This window comes from Oncorhynchus clarkii, chromosome 1 (genome assembly GCF_045791955.1).
Source record: "Oncorhynchus clarkii lewisi isolate Uvic-CL-2024 chromosome 1, UVic_Ocla_1.0, whole genome shotgun sequence".
Taxonomy (NCBI): Eukaryota; Metazoa; Chordata; class Actinopteri; order Salmoniformes; family Salmonidae; genus Oncorhynchus; species Oncorhynchus clarkii.
The window spans coordinates 86,634,141-86,661,999 of NC_092147.1; the positions used below are offsets into that span (position 1 = coordinate 86,634,141).

General features: G+C 42.1%; 1 protein-coding gene across 1 annotated transcript in view; it reads right to left on the reverse strand.

Moving 5' to 3' along the window:
• Positions 1-1,922: 1,922 nt before the first annotated feature.
• The window catches only part of LOC139410610 (collagen alpha-1(XIX) chain-like), a 248,638-nt gene continuing 222,701 nt past the window's right edge, over positions 1,923-27,859 (reverse strand). Inside the window, exons 49-52 of the mRNA XM_071155964.1 lie at positions 27,786-27,852; positions 23,686-23,823; positions 5,652-5,729; positions 1,923-3,652 (exon numbers count right to left, since the gene is read on the reverse strand). Coding sequence (XP_071012065.1) covers positions 3,534-3,652; positions 5,652-5,729; positions 23,686-23,823; positions 27,786-27,852 — 402 coding nt within the window. The 3' untranslated portion in view covers positions 1,923-3,533. The remainder of the gene's footprint in view (positions 3,653-5,651; positions 5,730-23,685; positions 23,824-27,785; positions 27,853-27,859) is intronic.

Sequence of the window (27,859 nt, forward strand, 5' to 3'; positions counted from 1 at the left end):
TGAATGCGTCTGGAAACACACATCTTATCAATCTCTATGACGACAGTCTACCGGGTGTTTTTCCCGGGTTTTAGGTCACTGGGTCAAAATGAAACACCTAAGGGCATGTTTGTTTGAATTGAGGCCTGAGTGACAGAGAGAGCACTCTGATAACATTGGAGAAGTACAGAGATATTTAATTAATGTCCTTGATTCTTAGCTTATTACTTTCCAATCAGAAACACAACAAATAAATAACAAAATAACTCCAGTCTTAAAACACACCAACATAATATATATGTATACAGTGACAAACAATGCTACATGGTCAAACAGTTGAGGGAGAAATATGTATCTGAGCCGTAATGTACAGATATTGTCAAAATAAAAAATAAAAACATAAGAGTTCAAGTAAAGACCCACCAAGAAAACAAACAAAGAAAACTCAGAAGTAAAATATTGCAGTGTTGTTATTAGATAAGAAAGATCACCTCTTATGGCTTCAACATCTAAATATACACATAGCACCCATGTAGACTGATGTACACACAGTTCTGATGGAGGACTCAGCTGTATACTCCATGTAGACTGATGTACACACAGTTCTGATGGAGGAATCAGCTGTATACTCCATGTAGACTGATGTACACACAGTTCTGATGGAGGACTCAGCTGTATACTCCATGTAGACTGATGTACACACAGTTCTGATAGAGTAACCAGCTGTATACTCCATGTAGACTGATGTACACACAGTTCTGATAGAGTAACCAGCTGTATACTCCATGTAGACTGATGTACACACAGTTCTGATGGAGGACTCAGCTGTATACTCCATGTAGACTGATGTACACACAGTTCTGATGGAGGAATCAGCTGTATACTCCATGTAGACTGATGTACACAGTTCTGATGGAGGAATCAGCTGTATACTCCATGTAGACTGATGTACACACAGTTCTGATGGAGGAATCAGCTGTATACTCCATGTAGACTGATGTACACACAGTTCTGATGGAGGAATCAGCTGTATACTCCATGTAGACTGATGTACACACAGTTCTGATGGAGGACTCAGCTGTATACTCCATGTAGACTGATGTACACACAGTTCTGATAGAGTAACCAGCTGTATACTCCATGTAGACTGATGTACACACAGTTCTGATAGAGTAACCAGCTGTATACTCCATGTAGACTGATGTACACACAGTTCTGATAGAGTAACCAGCTGTATACTCTCCATGTAGACTGATGTACACACAGTTCTGATAGAGTAACCAGCTGTATACTTCATGTAGACTGATGTACACACAGTTCTGATAGAGTAACCAGCTGTATACTCCATGTAGACTGATGTACACACAGTTCTGATAGAGGAATCAGCTGTATACTCCATGTAGACTGATGTACACAGTTCTGATGGAGGAATCAGCTGTATACTCCATGTAGACTGATGTACACACAGTTCTGATAGAGTAACCAGCTGTATACTCCATGTAGACTGATGTACACACAGTTCTGATGGAGGAATCAGCTGTATACTCCATGTAGACTGATGTACACACAGTTCTGATAGAGGACTCAGCTGTATACTCCCATGTAGACTGATGTATACACAGTTCTGATGGAGGAATCAGCTGTATACTCTCCATGTAAACAATAAAAGCTGACACATCATGAATCTGACCCCATAAGCAGACGTTATAGTGACATATAAGTAGCTAATATGTCATCATAAGTGACGTCTAACTTAGTGACATATCAGTAATATGTCCACATATACCTATGTAGTTAAATGGCACTATTTGTTTGACATATTCTAATGAGACCATGTTGCCAAAAGAGCAGCGATGTAACAACATCTCCGATCCTACCATATTCTATTGGTTTCATTGTACTGGGCCATTTCAATCAATCACTGTAGTATTTGACATGTATTTGTTTGCCCTCTTTGGAGACAAGACCATGGATAAAGGGAAACTGTCCTACTTCATGTTAGCCATATGTATGACTGCAAGAAATCTACATTGAAGTCCTCGCGGCTAACTTCACGTGAACGTGAGGTGATACGACATTAGCATAATATACACACTTACACACAAACTGTACATGGAAGAAATGTCAACTTGACCAAGCCGTCACAAACTACATTCAGTTGGCATTAAGATAGTGTTTAACCCTTGATCATGTTGTGCTGGTTGTCTTGAGATATGGCAACAGTCAGGCGATGTTACCTGTTGAATAATATCAGAACTCAGAACCCAATCTAGCAGGCTACTCAATTAGTCTGTTATGAACACTACATGTTGAGGTGTATAGTATGTGAAGAGATCTCACTGAGTAACACCTCACATAAAGTACCTAGAGTGTAGGGTGACGAGAGAGGAAGCCAGTATTCTGTTTTGATACCAGACCATCCCTTTACAATTACAACAGTATCATGCAATATATCTGACTGGTAGTGTTTGAAACACAGAATATTTAGCATTCTCAAAACTTCATAAAATTCATAAACAAAGCTCTAGTACTGAATTACACGACAAGATATTCATTATGTTATGTAAATGGATCAACTCATGTAGCTAGCTTCCTTCTAACACGTTTCACAAATATCCCATTCATTGAGGAAATATATATTAATATATGAAATATATATTCAGAACTATATTTCGTGTTACATGATCCTCCTTCACTTTGCATAAACAGTTCACACAAAGAATATTGATTAGTCATACACAAACACACACATTTCAGACTGCCTGTTTACCAGCTCACACACACACAACGAAAACATCAAATGAGACCAAACGTGTGCATAGCTATCCCCATAAACAAGCATTATTAAATCATTAAGAAAATGTTTTCTCCCGACAGTATTATTTAAAGAAACAACTTAATTTACGGCCTCAAAAGACTTCATGTGAATGAATATGGAATGCATCAGGTCACAGCAGGGGAGTTGTGTGAAAACAAGAAATACATGAAACAGTACTTCATATGATCATCATAGCTACAATGACAATAATAATGGACTGTAACACATTTCAAATGAATAGAACAACCATCAACGTAAAGTAACAAATAATTGCATTTCAATGCTTCTATGGTCATAAGAAAACCGAAAGGCGGTTGTGAGCGCTCCAGGGTGAAGTTTCCACTAGGTACAGATCTAGGATCAGCTTCCCCTCCCCCAATCCTAACCTTAACAATTGGTGGGGAAAATGCAAAACTGACCCAAGATCAGCATCTATGGGCAATTTCATCCTACACCATTGTGTTGAGATACATGTTGTATATATTTCTGGTTGAGTCTTTCCCATGTAAAGCAGAAACAGAGGATGTGTGTTTTCAATGTAAAACTGACCACAAGGACGATACTGTCTGTCTGATATGAGCTGACTGAGTGATCAGGCTCCACACGCCCGGCTCCTGTGCCTATGGTTGACTGCTGTAGAGAAATGGAGGCTGGATGGGTGGAGGGGGCCCCTGGGCCCTAGCCATTGAGAGGGCCCTTATTCATTGAAGGTTCCCCTATCAGTTGAGGGGGGACCCTAGCCGTTCCGTGTGGAGTGAGAGGATGGATGGAGACAGTCACTGGGATCACATTTACCATGAGGTCCCTGGGGACCTGAAGGGCCCGATGGCCCCTGGATACTGCTTCCAGGTTCACCTGCAGACAAAAACACTTTCACATTTGTGGGGAGTAGTGAACTTCAGGAGGAAGTAGAGATGATTGGGACGCAACCATTGGGTGATTGTTTAATCAATCAAATAAACCATGAAGGAAAACAGGATGTTATCAGAGGAGCAGTATATTACTGGGAACAGTATTATCTAGTCAGCTAACAAAACTGCTTTCATGTGCCAAACTGCAACTCTTAAAAAGGAGATGAAAACACCCACTCTCATGCATACTTTACACACAAACCCCTCCTCAATACAGATCACAATAAAAAGTTAATGTTCTGCACAAAAAGATCAGAATGAAAGATTTTGCTGCTTCGCTCCCGGCAGAGAAGAATCTCTCTGAGATCATGCTGAAAAGTGAGAGAGTTGATCAAATGGAAATAAGAGATTTAAGTGTATGTTTCTTTTATATCCGCCCTATCAGTGATGATGTACTAATTGTTTCGTGTCAGCTTGGTACCTCAGCGTAAGAGAGAGTCATTATGAGTAGCTCTGCTCATTAGTTCTGTTGGCTTACTAATTACTAGTGTTTTTAAACTGAAAACATCAAACGACCTCAGGATGAACTGTTGTCCATGTTAGAGCTGGTGGTTACACTTTACTTGAACCCTCATTCATAAGGGCTACATGACACTGTCATAACCATGACATAACTGTCATAACATGACATAACTGTCATAACCATGACATTACACTGTCATAACATGACATAACTGTCATAACCATGACATTACACTGTCATAACCATGTCATAACTGTCATAAACATGACATTACACTGTCATAACCATGACATTACACTGTCATAACATGACATAACACTATCATAACCATGACATTACACTGTCATAACATGACATAACACTGTCATAACATGACATTACACTGTCATAACCATGACATTACACTGTCATAACATGACATAACACTATCATAACCATGACATAACAGTCATAACATGACATAACACTGTCATAACATGACATAACACTGTCATAACCATGACATTACACTGTCATAACCATGACATAACTGTCATAACCATGACATACCTGTCATAACATGACATAACACTGTCATAACATGACATAACACTGTCATAACATGACATAACACTGTCATAACATGACATGACACTGTCATAACATGACATGACACTGTCATAACATGACATGACACTGTCATAACATGACATGACACTGTCATAACATGACATTACACTGTCATAACCATGACATTACACTATCATAACCATGACATTACTGTCATAACATGACATAACACAGTCATAACATGACATTACACTGTCATAACCATGACATTACACTGTCATAACATGACATAACACTGTCATAACATGACATAACACTGTCATAACATGACATTACACTGTCATAAACATGACATTACACTGTCATAAACATGACATAACACTGTCATAACCATGACATTACACTGTCATAAACATGACATAACACTGTCATAAACATGACATAACAGAGTTTATAAACAGTCATGACACTGGTGTCAGCTTTTTATTTGAAGGAATGTTTGACTTGTATTTAATCAGGGGAGCCCATTGAGACCAGGGTGTCATTTTCGATGGTGCCCTGAGGACAACAAGTTTATAACGGAGAGTTCAAGATATACAGTTTTACCCACCGTAAGTGTAGGATTCTACAACTACAGCCGTACAATGATGGTATACTGGTATTTCCCCCCTTTCATAAAGCATCAGGTTCAAGTGTAAATATGAAATAACTTCATACGAAACACAATGATGTAATGGTTGCTCCAAGTTTACATTACATTTTCCTTCTTGTGCTTCAATGGCTATATGGCTTAGCATCATTTCACCACTCCTTCAAAGCAGTGTGCAGTGTGTGTGTGTGTGTGTGTGTGTGTGTGTGTGTGTGTGTGCGTGCGTGCGTGCGTGCGTGCGTGCGTGCGTGTGTGTGCGTGTGTGTGGTGTCTAGCTGTTACCTGGTGGTCCTGCCAGACCTGGAGCTCCTGGTATCCCCAGACCTAGCTGACCCCTCTCTCCTTTCTGACCTCTGTACCCTGGAAAGAAACACAAGACAATAAACAGACTGGACTGGAGTCCCAGCCTAAGACAGCAGACTGGACTGGACTCCCAGCCTAAGACAACAGACTGGACTGGACTCCCAGCCTAAGACAACAGACTGGACTGGACTCCCAGCCAAAGACAGCAGACTGGACTGGACTCCCAGCCTAAGACAACAGACTGGACTGGACTCCCAGCCTAAGACAACAGACTGGACTGGACTCCTAGCCTAAGACAACAGACTGGACTGGACTCCTAGCCTAAGACAACAGACTGGACTGGACTCCCAGCCTAAGACAACAGACTGGACTGGACTCCCCGCCTAAGACAACAGACTGGACTGGACTCCCAGCCAAAGACAACAGACTGGACTGGACTCCCAGCCTAAGACAACAGACTGGCTGGGAGTCCAGTCCAAAGACAGCAGACTGGACTGGACTCCCAGCCATAGGAGGGCAACAGGTAGCCTGGTTCCAGATCAGTTTATGTTGCCTTGCCAACTGTTATGGTCATTGTCATGCCAAACATAGCACCACGCCAGTTGGCTATACAACGAGATGGACAGATCTGGGACCAGGGTTTTGAAGAACAGGACCAGAGGTAGATGAATCCCAACGTGTTTATGCATAAAGAGTTTGTGATGAGTGGTTTATGATGAGGTGAGGAATAAGTCATCTCATGTCCGCTCTACGCAGCCTGAATACTCTAGTGTACATCTGGTACCAACAGTGCTGCTTCTCTCTCTCAATACTGGACTGTCCCTGTCAACATCACAGCAACACAAAAGTCTCAACACTGTGGACGGCCTTCAACTCCTCTCTATGTGGTTTCCAGGAAGCCCGATGGCCTATCTCATCAAGGCAACTGATGTCAGGAGATCTGAGTACTGTAACTGTTCATGTGAGGTGTATCACTATTACAGTAGTTACTGTAACTGTTCATGTGAGGTGTATCACTATTACAGTAGTTACTGTAACTGTTCATGTGAGGTGTATCACTATTACAGTAGTTACTGTAACTGTTCATGTGAGGTGTGTCACTATTACAGTAGTTACTGTAACTGTTCATGTGAGGTGTCTCCATTACTACAGTAGTTACTGTAACTGTTCATGTGAGGTGTCTCCATTACTACAGTAGTTACTGTAACTGTTCATGTGAGGTGTATCCACTACTACAGTAGTTACTGTAACTGTTCATGTGAGGTGTATCACTACTACAGTAGTTACTGTAACTGTTCATGTGAGGTGTATCACTACTACAGTAGTTACTGTAACTGTTCATGTGAGGTGTATCACTACTACAGTAGTTACTGTAACTGTTCATGTGAGGTGTATCCACTACTACAGTAGTTACTGTAACTGTTCATGTGAGGTGTATCACTACTACAGTAGTTACTGTAACTGTTCATGTGAGGTGTATCCACTACTACAGTAGTTACTGTAACTGTTCATGTGAGGTGTATCACTACTACAGTAGTTACTGTAACTGTTCATGTGAGGTGTATCCACTACTACAGTAGTTACTGTAACTGTTCATGTGAGGTGTATCACTACTACAGTAGTTACTGTAACTGTTCATGTGGGGCGTATCACTACTACAGTAGTTACTGTAACTGTTCATGTGAGGTGTATCACTATTACAGTAGTTACTGTAACTGTTCATGTGAGGTGTATCCACTACTACAGTAGTTACTGTAACTGTTCATGTGAGGTGTATCACTACTACAGTAGTTACTGTAACTGTTCATGTGAGGTGTATCACTATTACAGTAGTTACTGTAACTGTTCATGTGGGGCGTATCACTACTACAGTAGTTACTGTAACTGTTCATGTGAGGCGTATCACTACTACAGTAGTTACTGTAACTGTTCATGTGGGGCGTATCACTACTACAGTAGTTACTGTAACTGTTCATGTGAGGCGTATCACTACTACAGTAGTTACTGTAACTGTTCATGTGAGGCGTATCCACTACTACAGTAGTTACTGTAACTGTTCATGTGAGGCGTATCACTACTACAGTAGTTACTGTAACTGTTCATGTGAGGCGTATCCACTACTACAGTAGTTACTGTAACTGTTCATGTGGGGCGTATCACTACTACAGTAGTTACTGTAACTGTTCATGTGAGGCGTATCACTACTACAGTAGTTACTGTAACTGTTCATGTGAGGCGTATCACTACTACAGTAGTTACTGTAACTGTTCATGTGAGGCGTATCACTACTACAGTAGTTACTGTAACTGTTCATGTGAGGCGTATCACTACTACAGTAGTTACTGTAACTGTTCATGTGTAGTTACTGTAACTGTTCATGTCACTACTACAGTAGTTACTGTAACTGTTCATGTGAGGCGTATCACTACTACAGTAGTTACTGTAACTGTTCATGTGGGGCGTATCCACTACTACAGTAGTTACTGTAACTGTTCATGTGAGGTGTATCCACTACTACAGTAGTTACTGTAACTGTTCATGTGAGGTGTATCACTACTACAGTAGTTACTGTAACTGTTCATGTGAGGTGTATCCACTACTACAGTAGTTACTGTAACTGTTCATGTGAGGCGTATCCACTACTACAGTAGTTACTGTAACTGTTCATGTGAGGTGTATCACTACTACAGTAGTTACTGTAACTGTTCATGTGAGGTGTATCCACTACTACAGTAGTTACTGTAACTGTTCATGTGAGGCGTATCACTACTACAGTAGTTACTGTAACTGTTCATGTGAGGTGTATCACTACTACAGTAGTTACTGTAACTGTTCATGTGAGGTGTATCCACTACTACAGTAGTTACTGTAACTGTTCATGTGAGGTGTATCCACTACTACAGTAGTTACTGTAACTGTTCATGTGGGGCGTATCCACTACTACAGTAGTTACTGTAACTGTTCATGTGGGGTGTATCACTACTACAGTAGTTACTGTAACTGTTCATGTGAGGTGTCTCCATTACTACAGTAGTTACTGTAACTGTTCATGTGAGGTGTATCACTACTACAGTAGTTACTGTAACTGTTCATGTGAGGTGTATCACTATTACAGTAGTTACTGTAACTGTTCATGTGAGGTGTATCCACTACTACAGTAGTTACTGTAACTGTTCATGTGAGGTGTATCACTACTACAGTAGTTACTGTAACTGTTCATGTGAGGTGTATCACTACTACAGTAGTTACTGTAACTGTTCATGTGGGGCGTATCACTACTACAGTAGTTACTGTAACTGTTCATGTGAGGTGTATCACTACTACAGTAGTTACTGTAACTGTTCATGTGGGGCGTATCACTACTACAGTAGTTACTGTAACTGTTCATGTGAGGTGTATCACTACTACAGTAGTTACTGTAACTGTTCATGTGGGGCGTATCACTACTACAGTAGTTACTGTAACTGTTCATGTGAGGTGTATCACTACTACAGTAGTTACTGTAACTGTTCATGTGGGGCGTATCCACTACTACAGTAGTTACTGTAACTGTTCATGTGAGGCGTATCACTACTACAGTAGTTACTGTAACTGTTCATGTGAGGTGTATCACTACTACAGTAGTTACTGTAACTGTTCATGTGAGGCGTATCACTACTACAGTAGTTACTGTAACTGTTCATGTGGGGCGTATCCACTACTACAGTAGTTACTGTAACTGTTCATGTGGGGCGTATCACTACTACAGTAGTTACTGTAACTGTTCATGTGAGGTGTATCACTACTACAGTAGTTACTGTAACTGTTCATGTGGGGCGTATCACTACTACAGTAGTTACTGTAACTGTTCATGTGAGGTGTATCACTACTACAGTAGTTACTGTAACTGTTCATGTGGGGCGTATCACTACTACAGTAGTTACTGTAACTGTTCATGTGAGGTGTATCACTACTACAGTAGTTACTGTAACTGTTCATGTGGGGCGTATCCACTACTACAGTAGTTACTGTAACTGTTCATGTGGGGCGTATCACTACTACAGTAGTTACTGTAACTGTTCATGTGAGGTGTATCACTACTACAGTAGTTACTGTAACTGTTCATGTGAGGCGTATCACTACTACAGTAGTTACTGTAACTGTTCATGTGGGGCGTATCCACTACTACAGTAGTTACTGTAACTGTTCATGTGGGGCGTATCACTACTACAGTAGTTACTGTAACTGTTCATGTGAGGTGTATCACTATTACAGTAGTTACTGTAACTGTTCATGTGAGGTGTATCACTATTACAGTAGTTACTGTAACTGTTCATGTGAGGCGTATCACTACTACAGTAGTTACTGTAACTGTTCATGTGAGGCGTATCACTACTACAGTAGTTACTGTAACTGTTCATGTGAGGCGTATCACTACTACAGTAGTTACTGTAACTGTTCATGTGAGGTGTCTCCACTACTACAGTAGTTACTGTAACTGTTCATGTGGGGCGTATCCACTACTACAGTAGTTACTGTAACTGTTCATGTGAGGTGTATCCACTACTACAGTAGTTACTGTAACTGTTCATGTGAGGTGTATCACTACTACAGTAGTTACTGTAACTGTTCATGTGAGGTGTATCACTACTACAGTAGTTACTGTAACTGTTCATGTGAGGTGTATCACTACTACAGTAGTTACTGTAACTGTTCATGTGAGGTGTATCACTACTACAGTAGTTACTGTAACTGTTCATGTGAGGTGTATCACTACTACAGTAGTTACTGTAACTGTTCATGTGAGGTGTATCACTACTACAGTAGTTACTGTAACTGTTCATGTGAGGTGTATCACTACTACAGTAGTTACTGTAACTGTTCATGTGAGGTGTATCACTACTACAGTAGTTACTGTAACTGTTCATGTGAGGTGTATCACTACTACAGTAGTTACTGTAACTGTTCATGTGGGGCGTATCACTACTACAGTAGTTACTGTAACTGTTCATGTGAGGCGTATCACTACTACAGTAGTTACTGTAACTGTTCATGTGAGGTGTATCATTACTACAGTAGTTACTGTAACTGTTCATGTGAGGTGTATCCACTACTACAGTAGTTACTGTAACTGTTCATGTGAGGTGTATCACTACTACAGTAGTTACTGTAACTGTTCATGTGAGGTGTATCATTACTACAGTAGTTACTGTAACTGTTCATGTGGGGCGTATCACTACTACAGTAGTTACTGTAACTGTTCATGTGAGGTGTATCACTACTACAGTAGTTACTGTAACTGTTCATGTGGGGCGTATCACTACTACAGTAGTTACTGTAACTGTTCATGTGGGGCGTATCACTACTACAGTAGTTACTGTAACTGTTCATGTGAGGTGTATCATTACTACAGTAGTTACTGTAACTGTTCATGTGAGGTGTATCACTACTACAGTAGTTACTGTAACTGTTCATGTGAGGTGTATCACTACTACAGTAGTTACTGTAACTGTTCATGTGGGGCGTATCACTACTACAGTAGTTACTGTAACTGTTCATGTGGGGCGTATCACTACTACAGTAGTTACTGTAACTGTTCATGTGAGGTGTATCATTACTACAGTAGTTACTGTAACTGTTCATGTGTATCCACTACTACAGGTGTATCACTACTACAGTAGTTACTGTAACTGTTCATGTGAGGCGTATCACTACTACAGTAGTTACTGTAACTGTTCATGTGAGGTGTATCACTACTACAGTAGTTACTGTAACTGTTCATGTGAGGTGTATCCACTACTACAGTAGTTACTGTAACTGTTCATGTGAGGTGTATCACTACTACAGTAGTTACTGTAACTGTTCATGTGAGGTGTATCCACTACTACAGTAGTTACTGTAACTGTTCATGTGAGGCGTATCCACTACTACAGTAGTTACTGTAACTGTTCATGTGAGGTGTATCACTACTACAGTAGTTACTGTAACTGTTCATGTGAGGTGTATCACTACTACAGTAGTTACTGTAACTGTTCATGTGTGAGGCGTATCACTACTACAGTAGTTACTGTAACTGTTCATGTGGGGCGTACTACTACAGTAGTTACTGTAACTGTTCATGTGAGGTGTATCACTACTACAGTAGTTACTGTAACTGTTCATGTGAGGTGTATCACTACTACAGTAGTTACTGTAACTGTTCATGTGAGGTGTATCCACTACTACAGTAGTTACTGTAACTGTTCATGTGAGGTGTATCCACTACTACAGTAGTTACTGTAACTGTTCATGTGGGGCGTATCCACTACTACAGTAGTTACTGTAACTGTTCATGTGAGGTGTATCACTACTACAGTAGTTACTGTAACTGTTCATGTGAGGCGTATCCACTACTACAGTAGTTACTGTAACTGTTCATGTGAGGTGTATCACTACTACAGTAGTTACTGTAACTGTTCATGTGGGGCGTATCACTACTACAGTAGTTACTGTAACTGTTCATGTGGGGCGTATCACTACTACAGTAGTTACTGTAACTGTTCATGTGAGGTGTATCACTACTACAGTAGTTACTGTAACTGTTCATGTGGGGCGTATCACTACTACAGTAGTTACTGTAACTGTTCATGTGGGGTTACTGTATCACTACTACAGTAGTTACTGTAACTGTTCATGTGAGGGTATCCACTACTACAGTAGTTACTGTAACTGTTCATGTCGTATCCACTACTACAGTAGTTACTGTAACTGTTCATGTGGGGCGTATCCACTACTACAGTAGTTACTGTAACTGTTCATGTGAGGCGTATCCACTACTACAGTAGTTACTGTAACTGTTCATGTGGGGCGTATCACTACTACAGTAGTTACTGTAACTGTTCATGTGGGGCGTATCACTACTACAGTAGTTACTGTAACTGTTCATGTGGGGCGTATCACTACTACAGTAGTTACTGTAACTGTTCATGTGAGGCGTATCACTACTACAGTAGTTACTGTAACTGTTCATGTGGGGCGTATCACTACTACAGTAGTTACTGTAACTGTTCATGTGAGGCGTATCACTACTACAGTAGTTACTGTAACTGTTCATGTGGGGCGTATCACTACTACAGTAGTTACTGTAACTGTTCATGTGGGGCGTATCACTACTACAGTAGTTACTGTAACTGTTCATGTGTATCACTACTACAGTTCACAGTGTGGGGCGTATCACTACTACAGTAGTTACTGTAACTGTTCATGTACAGTAGTTACTGGTTCGTATCACTACTACAGTAGTTACTGTAACTGTTCATGTGAGGTGTATCACTACTACAGTAGTTACTGTAACTGTTCATGTGAGGTGTATCACTACTACAGTAGTTACTGTAACTGTTCATGTGGGGCGTATCACTACTACAGTAGTTACTGTAACTGTTCATGTGGGGCGTATCACTACTACAGTAGTTACTGTAACTGTTCATGTGAGGCGTATCACTACTACAGTAGTTACTGTAACTGTTCATGTGGGGCGTATCACTACTACAGTAGTTACTGTAACTGTTCATGTGAGGCGTATCACTACTACAGTAGTTACTGTAACTGTTCATGTGAGGCGTATCACTACTACAGTAGTTACTGTAACTGTTCATGTGGGGTGTATCCACTACTACAGTAGTTACTGTAACTGTTCATGTGGGGCGTATCCACTACTACAGTAGTTACTGTAACTGTTCATGTGAGGCGTATCACTACTACAGTAGTTACTGTAACTGTTCATGTGGGGTGTATCATTACTACAGTAGTTACTGTAACTGTTCATGTGAGGCGTATCACTACTACAGTAGTTACTGTAACTGTTCATGTGGGGTGTATCACTACTACAGTAGTTACTGTAACTGTTCATGTGAGGCGTATCCACTACTACAGTAGTTACTGTAACTGTTCATGTGAGGCGTATCACTACTACAGTAGTTACTGTAACTGTTCATGTGGGGTGTATCACTACTACAGTAGTTACTGTAACTGTTCATGTGAGGCGTATCCACTACTACAGTAGTTACTGTAACTGTTCATGTGAGGTGTATCACTACTACAGTAGTTACTGTAACTGTTCATGTGAGGTGTATCACTACTACAGTAGTTACTGTAACTGTTCATGTGAGGTGTATCCACTACTACAGTAGTTACTGTAACTGTTCATGTGAGGCGTATCACTACTACAGTAGTTACTGTAACTGTTCATGTGAGGCGTATCACTACTACAGTAGTTACTGTAACTGTTCATGTGGGGCGTATCACTACTACAGTAGTTACTGTAACTGTTCATGTGAGGCGTATCACTACTACAGTAGTTACTGTAACTGTTCATGTGAGGCGTATCACTACTACAGTAGTTACTGTAACTGTTCATGTGAGGTGTATCCACTACTACAGTAGTTACTGTAACTGTTCATGTGGGGCGTATCCACTACTACAGTAGTTACTGTAACTGTTCATGTGAGGTGTATCACTACTACAGTAGTTACTGTAACTGTTCATGTGGGGCGTATCCACTACTACAGTAGTTACTGTAACTGTTCATGTGGGGTGTATCACTACTACAGTAGTTACTGTAACTGTTCATGTGGGGCGTATCACTACTACAGTAGTTACTGTAACTGTTCATGTGAGGCGTATCACTACTACAGTAGTTACTGTAACTGTTCATGTGAGGCGTATCACTACTACAGTAGTTACTGTAACTGTTCATGTGAGGTTACTGTATCCACTACTACAGTAGTTACTGTAACTGTTCATGTGAGGCGTATCCACTACTACAGTAGTTACTGTAACTGTTCATGTGTAACTGTTCATGTGAGGCTTATCCACCACTACAGGTTACTGCGTATCACTACTACAGTAGTTGCAGCTTATGTAGAAATATGTTGCTCAGAAAGAAATCCCATCATTAAATAATAATACACTCCCTGTATCCCAAATGCACCCTATTCTCCTACATAGTGCATTACTTCTGACAAGAGCCCTATGAATCCTGGTCAAAAGTAGTGCACTATATAGTGAATAGGGTGCCATTTGAGATACAGACTCTGTCTTCTGGCATGCTGTCAAAACAGGCATCATCACACCGAGCCAACGGCGGCTGTGTTGGATGTGTGTGTGTGTTGGTTGTGTGTGTGTGTGTGTTGGATGTGTGTGTGTGTGTTGGAAGTGTGTGTGTGTTGGATGTGTGTGTGTGTGTGTGTGTGTCGGAAGTGTGTGTGTGTGTTGGAAGTGTGTGTGTGTTGGATGTGTGTGTGTTTGTGTGTGTCGGAAGTGTGTGTGTGTTGGATGTGTGTGTGTGTGTGTTGGATGTGTGTGTGTGTGTTGGAAGTGTGTGTGTGTTGGATGTGTGTGTGTCGGAAGTGTGTGTGTGTTGGATGTGTGTGTGTGTGTGTTTGTGTGTGTGTGTGTTGGAAGTGTGTGTGTGTGTTGGAAGTGTGTGTGTGTGTGTTGGAATGTGTGTGTGTGTGTGTGTGTGTGTGTGTTGGAAGTGTGTGTGTGTGTTGGAAGTGTGTGTGGTTGGAAGTTATTATGGGGTGACATGGCTCTTCCTGACAGCAAGAGAGCTGCCTGCCTGACTGCAAGCGAGAGTCTCTGAAGAATTAAAAACAGAGAAAGATGCTGTCTGCATCCCAGATGGCACCGTATTCCCAGAAGTAGAACACTAGTTTTGACCAGAGCCCTATGGCCAACAGTAGTGCACTAGTTTTGACCAGAGCCCTGTGGCCAACATTAGTGCACTAGTTTTGACCAGAGCCCTGTGGCCAACAGTAGTGCACTAGTTTTGACCAGAGCCCTGTGGCCAACAGTAGTGCACTAGTTTTGACCAGAGCCCTATGGCCAACAGTAGTGCACTAGTTTTGACCAGAGCCCCGTGGCCAACAGTAGTGCACTAGTTTTGACCAGAGCCCTATGGCCAACAGTAGTGCACTAGTTTTGACCAGAGCCCTGTGGCCAACAGTAGTGCACTAGTTTTGACCAGAGCCCTATGGCCAACAGTAGTGTACTAGTTTTGACCAGAGCCCTATGGCCAACAGTAGTGCACTAGTTTTGACCAGAGCCCTATGGCCAACAGTAGTGCACTAGTTTTGACCAGAGCCCTATGGCCAACAGTAGTGCACTAGTTTTGACCAGAGCCCCGTGGCCAACAGTAGTGCACTAGTTTTGACCAGAGCCCTATGGCCAACAGTAGTGCACTAGTTTTGACCAGAGCCCTATGGCCAACAGTAGTGCACTAGTTTTGACCTGAGCACTGTAGCTGCCTCTAGAAGTGGTACTGTAACTGCCTCTAGAAGTGGTACTGTAACTGCCTCTAGAAGTGGTACTGTAACTGCCTCTAGAAGTGGTACTGCAACTGCCTCTAGAAGTGGTACTGTAACTGCCTCTAGAAGTGGTACTGTAACTGCCTCTAGAAGTGGTACTGTAACTGCCTCTAGAAGTGGTACTGTAACTGCCTCTAGAAGTGGTACTGTAGCTGCCTCTAGAAGTGGTACTGTAACTGCCTCTAGAAGTGGTACTGTAACTGCCTCTAGAAGTGGTACTGCAACTGCCTCTAGAAGTGGTATTGTAACAGCCTCTAGAAGTGGTACTGCAGCTGCCTCTAGAAGTGGTACTGTAACTGCCTCTAGAAGTGGTACTGTAACTGCCTCTAGAAGTGGTATTGTAACTGCCTCTAGAAGTGGTACTGCAGCTGCCTCTAGAAGTGGTACTGTAACTGCCTCTAGAAGTGGTACTGTAACTGCCTCTAGAAGTGGTACTGCAACTGCCTCTAGAAGTGGTACTGTAACTGCCTCTAGAAGTGGTACTGCAGCTGCCTCTAGAAGTGGTACTGTAACTGCCTCTAGAAGTGGTACTGTAACTGCCTCTAGAAGTGGTACTGTAACTGCCTCTAGAAGTGGTACTGCAACTGCCTCTAGAAGTGGTATTGTAACTGCCTCTAGAAGTGGTACTGCGGCTGCCTCTAGAAGTGGTACTGTAACTGCCTCTAGAAGTGGTACTGTAACTGCCTCTAGAAGTGGTACTGCCTCTAGAAGTGGTAACTGCCTCTAGAAGTGGTACTGTAACTGCCTCTAGAAGTGGTACTGTAACTGCCTCTAGAAGTGGTACTGTAACTGCCTCTAGAAGTGGTACTGTAACTGCCTCTAGAAGTGGTACTGTAGCTGCCTCTAGAAGTGGTACTGTAACTGCCTCTAGAAGTGGTACTGTAACTGCCTCTAGAAGTGGTACTGCAGCTGCCTCTAGAAGTGGTACTGTAACTGCCTCTAGAAGTGGTACTGTAACTGCCTCTAGAAGTGGTACTGCAACTGCCTCTAGAAGTGGTACTGTAACTGCCTCTAGAAGTGGTAGTGTAACTGCCTCTAGAAGTGGTACTGTAGCTTCTTCCACTGCCTGGAATTTCACATCACACTTTATAAAGGTAGACCCCAAAATGTAATGAATTGAACAAGCAATTCTAACTCCTTAACCAACTAAAAGCCATCCAACCATTTACACCCTCAAACAGTGTCTACTTCAAATCCTTTCATAGGGATGGGGAATGAATAAATAGACATATACTGAATACATGATTACATTTTAAATTCTGAACAGACGGTTCCTAAGACAGTGAAAGCTCATGCACATTATGCATCACGACAGAGGCTGGTCAAGCAGGCCAGAGAAATTAAAGCATTTTCAGAGGCTGGTCAAGCAGGCCAGAGAAATTAAAGCATTTTCAGAGTCTGGCAAGTGAGTTAGTATCCTTTTGTACTCTTTTCTCATTGAAATTCACAAACACATACGGTACACACATGCAACTGTCATGTCTCCATGCAGACAGGTTGATATTATGACAAGCACTGGTGAGAATAGGAGAACTAGCCGATAGAACAGCACTGCAATAGCAAAACGTGAGAGGGGCTGAGGAGCTGGAGGACTGGTTTATCCAAAAGGCATCTTCAAGTAACTGAGCCCCAGAACCAGAGAGCTGGTTGGTTGGTTGGTTGGAGGGAGGGAGGGAGACAGGGTCTGCCTCCAAAATGGCACCCATATTCCCTATACAGTGAACTACTTTTGATAGGGCTCAGGTCAAAAGTGGTGCACTATATAGGGAATAGGATGCCATTTGGGACGCAGACCATTTCCTCCCAAATTGCACCTTAAAGTAACTGAGTGTCAGGTCCAGAGAGCTGGTTGGGAAACCATCAGAAACACTGACTGAGAGAAGTATCAAGCAGTGTTTTTCACTGCTGTCCAGCCAAGCCCAAAGGGGAAACTGTGAAATGCTCTGCTGCTGCTGTTTACAAGACAGAGAACATCTCAGAGAGAAAAGGCTTGTAAAATGCCCCGAAATGCATTCCTGGAGAGAGACATTCCACACAGAGCAGACTATCATGAGTCTCCTTTCAAACACGCACGGCGCCTCCAACCCTCACTCAGGGAGCCGGCATACTGTAGCATTCCATGGGAAAGAATAGCACTGTACCTTAAAGCTGTAGTCCGTCATTCAAACAACAACAAAGCAGATGCTCCAGCCCCGCCACTTTTGTTGGTATACAGCTGAGAGATGTGTCTGAATAAATGTAACCACTCTTAAATTCATAGACGGAGCTATGGATGAAAGAACTGACCATCCAGGAGATCAAAATGATAGTTTAACCACATTCTGAAGCTACACAGTGTTTGTTTACCATTACACGGACGGTGTAAGACAGTTCTACTAAGCTCATGAGGCATTCTGAACTTATATTCTTTAGGAATCAATGGCTATAAATTATTAATTGAAAATTTAAGAAAAAATATTGCTGTACAAATCACAGATTTCACCTTTAAAACATCAAACCACTGCATGGGCCCACGGGGATGAAGAGGATATGACATATTGATCCACTGAGGGGACCGACATCCTACAGATACATTGACAAGCAGCATTGTGTTTCCCAGCTTCATTGACCAACAGAAAGCAGCACAGAGAGCCAGGGGGACACTGCTGTGTAAATGACAGTGATTAAGAAACTGCCTGGATGCTGGAAAGGGAACTGTAGACTGTACTTAGTGGCTGATTCACTAAGCATCCACACCTGCCTCATGGCTTTACAATATAATCAATGCATTCATACCTGCAGGCTACTGACTGTATTCGTTTTATTAGCTTTTATGTGTTTTTTACTCTCTCTGAAATAGCAGGTGCAAATGCTTAGTGCATCGAATATATTAGAAAAAACAAAACAAAACAATGAACAAACCCAAGATGTATGGCAAGGTGTAATACACAATCGGAATATGGCAAACCGGCCAAATAAATGTCAACGTAAAACATGATGAATTTATACATTTTCAATATGGTACATGTGTACGGGAAGAAAGCCGATAATGTCTTATAAAATACAATCAAATTTAAAAACGCAGTGACAGAGGTCAATAAAAATAGCGACATAAGTCAAAAAATGTGAAAAAAATGGCAAAGATGACCCAATAACATCAAACAGTGACAAAGTTATGTAAGAACATCTACAAACCCCCTAATCACCCATCCCTACAATTAACATCATTTAGAGACTGTATCCATGGATCTATGTCTATGGATGTACTTCAATAGTTTGACAGATCACGGCCCCAAGTCATATCAAAACCATGAGTCAAGAAGAGAGGGTGGATCCAGCAGAGAGGTTATTTTTCTTCATAAACTCTTCATTTTGGCACATTTGAGAGGAAGTCAAATTGGATATTCCAGAGGAGAGATGCTCTCCAGTGGAGGATGACAGACATAATGAGAAAATATTAGCCCAAACTCACTCTCTCCCTCCCTCTCTCTCTCTCTCTCTCTCTCTCCCTCCCTCTCTCTCTCTCTCTCTCCCTCCCTCCCTCTCTGTACCTCTCTCCCTCCCTCTGTACCTCTCTCTCTCTCTCTCTCTCTCTCTCTCCTTCTCTCTCTCTCTCCCAGCCGCGTGGAGTAGAGGAGGCACAAGTCAACAACGGCAGAATTAAAAAGTTGTTGAATTTCTTTCCGATTTACCCCAAGAGACAAACATTTTCCTCTTGATTTTCCCAACAAATAATTATTTGTAAAGAAGAAGCTGCATTTTGATTAGAACCACTTTGAAGCATTGAAGCATATCAAATCAAACAGACAGGACATTGAAGCATATCAAATCAAACAGACAGGACATTGAAGCATATCAAATCAAACAGACAGGACATTGAAGCATATAAAATAAACAGACAGGACATTGAAGCATATCAAATAAACCAGACAGGACATTGAAGCATATCAAATCAAACAGACAGGACATTGAAGCATATAAAATAAACAGACAGGACATTGAAGCATATCAAATAAACCAGACAGGACATTGAATCATATCAAATAAACCAGACAGGACATTGAAGCATATCAAATCAAACAGACAGGACATTGAAGCATATAAAATAAACAGACAGGACATTGAAGCATATCAAATAAACAGACAGGACATTGAAGCATATAAAATAAACAGACAGGACATTGAAGCATATAAAATAAACAGACAGGACATTGAAGCATATCAAATAAACCAGACAGGACATTGAAGCATATCAAATCAAACAGACAGGACATTGAAGCATATAAAATAAACAGACAGGACATTGAAGCATATCAAATAAACAGACAGGACATTGAAGCATATAAAATAAACAGACAGGACATTGAAGCATATCAAATAAACAGACAGGACATTGAAGCATATAAAATAAACAGACAGGACATTGAAGCATATCAAATCAAACAGGGAAAACCATTAAAGCAATAGAAACAGGTCAGTTGAATTCTGAGTGTTACTTAATATGATGAATACGATTAGCCTAGACCAGCGTTTCCCAAACTGGGTCCTGGGGACCCTAACGGGTGCACGTTTTGGTGTTTGCCCTATTTGAATCAGCTGTGTAGTACTAGGGCATAAACCAAAACATGCACCCCTTGGGGTCCCCAGGACCCAGTTTGGGAAACGTGGTCTAGACACAGTAGATTAAGTACATTCACTTGGTAGTTACATTGTAATTGTTGACAGCCGCATATTATCTTACTCGTAGTCAGTTATACTGTATCAACGTTAACACTGGTAGTTAGATAAATGGAACACTGTGAGGTAGCTAGATGCCCCTGCTCTAAGATAGGGGTGGGCAATTCCAGTCCTCCAGGGCCTGATTGGTGCCACAGTTTTCGCTCCAGCCCCAGCTAACACACCTGACTCTAATAATCACCTGATCCTGATCTTCAGTTTAGAATGCCAGGTGATTAATCAGCTGTGTTTGCTAGGGATGGAGAAAAAGTGTGAGACCAACCAGGCCCTGGAGGACTGGAGCTGCCCACCCCTGCTCTAAGACATAAGGACCAACACATTAGGACACATGACACTGCTAGAAGAGATGGTACTATATTGAACCAAAAAGGGTTCAATCGATGACTCTCTTCATAAACATGGCTCTCAAACGGGATCTACATGGAACCGCAAAGCACCTATATGTTTAGCAGTATAATTCATCACTAGAACTTGCATGGCTCTTACAACAGGAACTAGAAGAGATTGCACAGTGGGCGCAGCATGCTAGGTAATTCTATTCAATGTCTTATAGAGGTAGCAAATCAAATTGTTATTGATGAAGGAGTGTGTTTGTGTGAGCTGAGCAGTCAGAGAGTCGTTATTGATGAAGGAGGTTGTTTGTGTGAGCTGAGCAGTCAGAGAGTCATTATTGATGAAGGAGGTTGTTTGTGTGAGCTGAGCAGTCAGAGAGTTGCCCAGGGTTTGACAAAGGATGTCCACTCTCCACCCTCTCTCCCTCACTCCTTTCCTTTTACGTTTTACCAGAGCTTTGTTTTTCGTGGAGTTGAGGGGAGTGAGGTATCAATCGTGGTGCTCTTTTCTGTCCAAACTGATATTACTTTCTCTTATTCTCCTCCCAATTCTTCATTTGTCTTCATATTATCACAGAGAGAAAGAGCGAGAGAGAGAGAGAAAAAAAAGAAAGACAAAAAGAGAGAGAGAGAGAGACGGCTCAGCTATGTTGTTCACCAACAGCACCATACTCCTCCTTTCCTTACCCCCTTCTCTCCATCTCATCCCTTCAGTCTGTATTGATATATCTGGCTAGCAGGAGAGAAATACCTACGAATCCTTACAACACAGTAGTGTCCATTCCCTTTCATTGAATCCCCCAGACGTTCACACAAACAACCTCTGAAAGAAAGCAAACATATTTTCCAATTCTCCTCACGCTCTTGTTTCAGCAACACATCTTTCCTAAAAGAGTAGTACTTTTATTTCACTCTCTTGTTTCAGCAACACATCTTCCCTAAAAGAGTAGTACTTTTATTTCACTCTCTTGTTTCAGCAACACATCTTCCCTAAAAGAGTAGTACTTTTATTTCACTCTCTTGTTTAAGCAACACATCTTCCCTAAAAGAGTAGTACTTTTATTTCACTCTCTTGTTTCAGCAACACATCTTCCCTAAAAGAGTAGTACTTTTATTTCACTCTCTTGTTTCAGCAACACATCTTCCCTAAAAGAGTAGTACTTTTATTTCACTCTCTTGTTTCAGCAACACATCTTCCCTAAAAGAGTAGTACTTTTATTTCACTCTCTTGTTTCAGCAACACATCTTCCCTAAAAGAGTAGTACTTTTCTCTCCCTTCTGTCTCCATCACAACACAGAACTACAGGGCCTTTGGGTATTGGAAGCTACATTGTTTATTCTATTTAGATTGTAAGATCCTTTTTGTTTCAACTCAGTCACCTGAGCTCCCCTGCTACTGGCTTGAAGGCAGGTACTCAGGTGAGCTAAAGTACACCACCAAACTCAGTAATAACCCATGAATACACCTGCACACAACTTCATTCAAAAATAAGCTTTGACCTGTATTAAAGGCTGTTATGTATTACTTCAGGTCAGGTTATAGTGTAGCAGATGTGGTCAGAGTAGAGAGGAGTGGAGAGGAGTGAAGTGGAGTGGGGGGAAGTGGATAGGAGAGGAGTAGAGAGGTGGTAGAGAGGAGTGGAGTGGAGGGAAGTGGAGTGAAGTAGAGTGGAGAGGAGAGGAGTGGGGGGATGTGGATAGGAGAGGAGTGGAGAGGTGGTAGAGAGGAGTGAAGTGGAGTGGAGGGAAGTGGATAGGAGAGGAGTGGAGAGGAGAGGTGTGGTAGAGAGGAGTGGAGAGGAGAAAATAGGAGTGGAGTGGAGAAGAGAGGAGAGGAGAGGGGTGGAGAGAAGTGGAGAGGAGTAGAGAGAGGTGGTAGAGAGGAGTGGAGAGGAGAAGAGAGGAGAGGAGAGAATATGAGTGGAGAGGAGTAGAGTGGAGTAGAATAGAATAGAGTAGAATAGAGTAGAGTAGAGCACAGTAGATTAGAGCAGAGCAGAGTAGAGTAGAGTAGAATAGAACAGAGCAGAGTAGAGTAGAATAGAGCAGAGCAGAGTAGAGTAGAATAGAGCAGAGCAGATTAGATGAAAATAGAAGAGTAGTATAAAAGAAAACAAGAAGAGAAAAGAAGAATAGAGTAGAATAGAATAGAAGAGTAGAGTAGAATATAATAGAACAGAATAGAGTAGAATTGAACAGAATAGAGTAGAATAGAACAGAATAGAGTAGAACCGAGTAGAGCACAGTAGAGTAGAGCAGCGTAGAGCAGAGCAGATTAGGGTAGAGCAGAAGAGATGACAATTGAAGAGAAGGGTATAAAAGAGAAGAGAAAACAAGAGTAGAGTAGAGTAGAGTAGAGTAGAGTAGAGTAGAGTAGAGTAGAGTAGAGTAGAGCAGAGTAGAGTAGAGTAGAGTAGAGTAGAGTAGAGTAGAGTAGAGTAGAGTAGAGCAGAGCAGAGCAGAGTAGAGTAGAGTAGAGTAGAGTAGAGTAGAGTAGAGTAGAGTAGAGTAGAGTAGAGTAGAACACAACTTATTTTCTTATATTCTATGCAGATGTAGATCTATTATTCTGGTGTGATACAGAGTGTGGAGGAGCATTACTTTATGTCTCCAGTGGTTTCAGCAGCCTGTGGTTCTTACCTTGAGGGCCGGGGGGGCCTTCTTCCCCTGGAGGCCCTGGGGATCCGTCGTTGCCAGGGGGACCGGGAGAACCCTGTCGAACCTGCGCCGCTAAAATGGCCGCCGGCGTCTTCTGCATGGCATGGCTTGATAGTCTCTCTGGCGAGTGACATAAAAATTCTGTATTACAATAATAACAACAATGTCTGCAAGTGATAGACAATTCACATTCTGTATCATAATAATACCAACACTCTCTGCAAGTGATAGACAATTCACATTCTGTATCATAATAATACCAACACTCTCTGCAAGTGATAGACAATTCACATTCTGTATCATTGTAACAATGTTGCCGGGGAAGAAGGCTGGCGTTTTATGTGTCCTCAACCGATTGTGTTTTTTTGTTAGTTTATTTGCGTTGTTTGTAACTTATTTTTTTACTTATTTTGTACATTGCCGCTACCGTCTCTTACGACCGAAAAATAACTGCTGGACATCAGGACCGTGATTACTCACCACTGACTGGCAGAATCTATGAACGATATACTGCTTCTCGGGAACAGGCCCAGATCCCTGTGATTTGCGTGAAGAAAAGGCAGAGAAAATGGGGCCAGAAGGCGGGTTGCCTTCTGAGAATTCGTAGGCAATCGAAATAAACCTCCACTTCCTTCCATTCTGCTAGCAAACGTGAAATCTTTGGAGAATAAAATAGATGACCTACGCGGAAGATTAAACTACCAAAGGGACATTCAAAACTGTAATATCTTATGCTTCACGGAGCCGTGGCTGAAAGACGACACTATCAACATACAGTTGGCTGGTTATAAATAACAGCTGGTGCTGATATCTAAGGAAGTCTCGAGCTATTGCTCACCTGAGGTAGTGTATCTCATGATAAGCTGTAGACCACACTATCTACTTAGAGAGTTTTCATGTGTATTTGTTGTAGCTGTTTACATACTATACCACCACAGACTGAGGCTGGCACTGTATTACGCCATAAGCAAACAAGAAAACGCTCACCCAGTGCTCCTAATAGCCGATGACTTTAACGCAGGGAAACTTGAATCAGTTTTCAAACATTTAGATCAGCATGTTAAATGTACAACCAGAGGAAAACAACTCTAGACCACCTTTACTCCACACACAGAGACGCATAAAAATCTCTCCATCGCCCTCCATTTGGTAAATCTGACCATTATTCTATCCTCCTGATTCCTGCCTACAAGCAAAAATTAAAGCAGGAAGCACCAGTGACTAAATCAATAAAAAAGTGGTCAGATGAAGCAGATGCTAAGCTACAGGACTGTTTTTGTAGCACAGACTGGAATATGTTCTGGGATTCCTCTGAGGAAATTGAGGAGAACACCACATCAGTCATTGGCTTCATCAATAAGTGCATCGACGACAACGTCCCCCACAGTGACCGTACGTACATACCCCAACCAGAAGCCATGGATTACAGGCAACATCCGCACTGAGCTAAAGGCTAGAGCTGCCACTTTCAAGGAGCGGGACTCTAACCTGGAAGCTCATAAGAAATTCCGCTATGCCCTCCGACGAACCATCAAACAAGCAAAGCATCAACACAGGACAAAGATCAAATTGTACTACACCGGCTCTGATGCTCGTCGGATGAGGCAGGGCTTGCAAACCATTACAGATTACAAAGTGAAGCACAGCCGAGAGTTGCCCAGTGACATGAGCCTACCAGACAAGCTAAACTACTTCTATGTTCGCTTCGAGGCAAATAACACTGAAACATGCATGAGAGCACCAGCTGTTCTGGAAGACTGTGTGATCATGCTCTCTGCAGCCGATGTGTGTAAGACCTTTAAACAGGTGAACATTCACAAGGCCGTGGGGCCAGACAGATTACCAGGACGTGTACTGTGAGCATGCACTGACCAACTGGCAAGTGGTCTTCACAGACATTTTCAACCTCTCCCTGTCCGAGTCTGTAATACCAACATGTTTTAAGCAGACCACCATAGTCCCCGTGCCCAAGAACACTATGGTAACCTGCCTAAATGACTACCGACCCGTAGCACTCACATCTGTAGCCATGAAGTGCTTTGAAAGGCTGGTCATGGCTCACATCAACACCATTATCCCAGAAATCCTAAACCCACTCCAATTTGCATACCGCCCAAACAGATCCACAGATGATGCAATCTCTATTGCACTCCACACTGTCCTTTCCCACCTGGACAAAAGGAACACCTATGTGAGAATGCTATTCATTGACTACAGCTCAGCGTTCAACACCATAGTGCCCTCAAAGCTCATCAATAAGCTAAGGACCCTGGGACTAAACACCTCCCTCTGCAACTGGATCCTGGACTTCCTGACGGGCTGGCCCCAGGTGGGAAGCATAGGTAACGACACAGCCGCCACGCTGATCCTCAACAAAGGGGACCCTCAGGGGTGGGTGCTCATCCCCTCCTGCACTCCCTGTTCACTCATGACTGCACGGCCAGGCACAGCTCCAACACCATCATTAAGTTTGCCGATGACACAACAATGGTAGGCCTGATCACCGACAACGATGAGACAGCCTAGGTCAGAGACCTGGCCGTGTGGTGCCAGGACAACAACCTCTCCCTCAACGTGATCAAGACTAAGGAGATGATTGTGGACTACAGGAAAAAGAGGACCGAGCATGCCCCCATTCTCATCGACGGGGCTGCAGTGGAGCAGGTTGAGAGATTCAAGTTCCTTAGTGTCCACATCACCAACAAACTAACATGGTCCAAGCACACCAAGACAGTCGTGAAGAGGGCACGAAAAAACCTATTCCCCCTCAGGAGACTGAAAAGATTTGGCATGGGTTCTCAGATGCTCAAAAGGTTATACAGCTGCACCATTGAGAGCATGGTTGCATCACTGCCTGGTATGGCAACTGCTCGGCCTCCGACCGCAAGGCACTTCAGAGGTTGGTGCGAACGGCCCAGTACATCACTTGGGCCAAGCTTCCTGACATCCAGGACCTCTATACCAGGTGATTTCAGAGGAAGGCCCTAACAATTGTCAAAGACTCCAGCCACCCTATTCATAGACTGTTCTCTCTGCTACCGCACGGCAAGCGGTACTGGAGGGCCAAGTCTGGATCCAAGAGGCTTCTAAACAGCTTCTACTCCCAAGCCATAAGACATCTGAACATCTAATCAAAAGCTACCCAGACTATTTGCATTGCCCCCCCCCACCCCTTTTACACCGCTGCTACTCTCTGTTGTTATCATCTATGCATAGTCACTTTAATAACTCTACCTTCATGTATATATTACTTTAACTAATCGGTGCCCCTTGTCATCGACTCTGTACCAGTACCCCCCTGAATATATTCTCGCTATTGTTTTTTTTTTTACTGATGCTCTTTAATTACTTGTTACTTTTATTTCTTATTCTTATCCATATTTTTTAAAACTGCATTGTTGGTAAAATAAGCATTTCACTGTAACGTCTACACCTGTTGTATTCGGCGCATGTGACTAATAACATTTGATTTGATTTAATAATATACCAACACTCTCTGCAAGTGATAGACAATTCAAGAGCTTGTTCTAAGGTTCTATCTGCAAAAAGATGATTCCGAGATAATTGGCTTTAAAGTTCCAAACCCTCATTGGTTTGAATGGTGTCAGCAATTTGTATATTTTATTATTTTGAATTTAACAACATGAATTGGGCTATTTAGACTACTATATAGGTAGAAAACATTGAACAGAACAACGATATGTCCATAACTCAGACAGAACCTTACAGGCCCAAGCTCTCAAATTGAAATTCTGTATCAGAAAACAGAAAACGGTATAATAGGTGATACAGTAGCTCATTAGTTAGTTAGGATATGTACTAAACCGAGGCTTGCATACCACTCTGCCATTCAATATCACAACACAGTGGCAGAACAATAAAATACCTTCACCCAGCATCAACTATTCTTTTACTTGGGACTCTTTTACTTCCTGAAGAACTAAGGCAACAATATCCAATTTAGATTTCCCCCCCGATTCAGAAATCCTGAAATCCTTAAAAGAGTGAGGAGAAAACAAAGGGACCCCCTGAAGGATGAATTGGGTCGACAACAAGTTAGGATTCAGACGTAACAGCTGTACCTTCAAACAACCGCAATACTTCACTCCGGATAAACATTTTAATTTCCTCCATGGAATTGGCATCATTCTGTGTG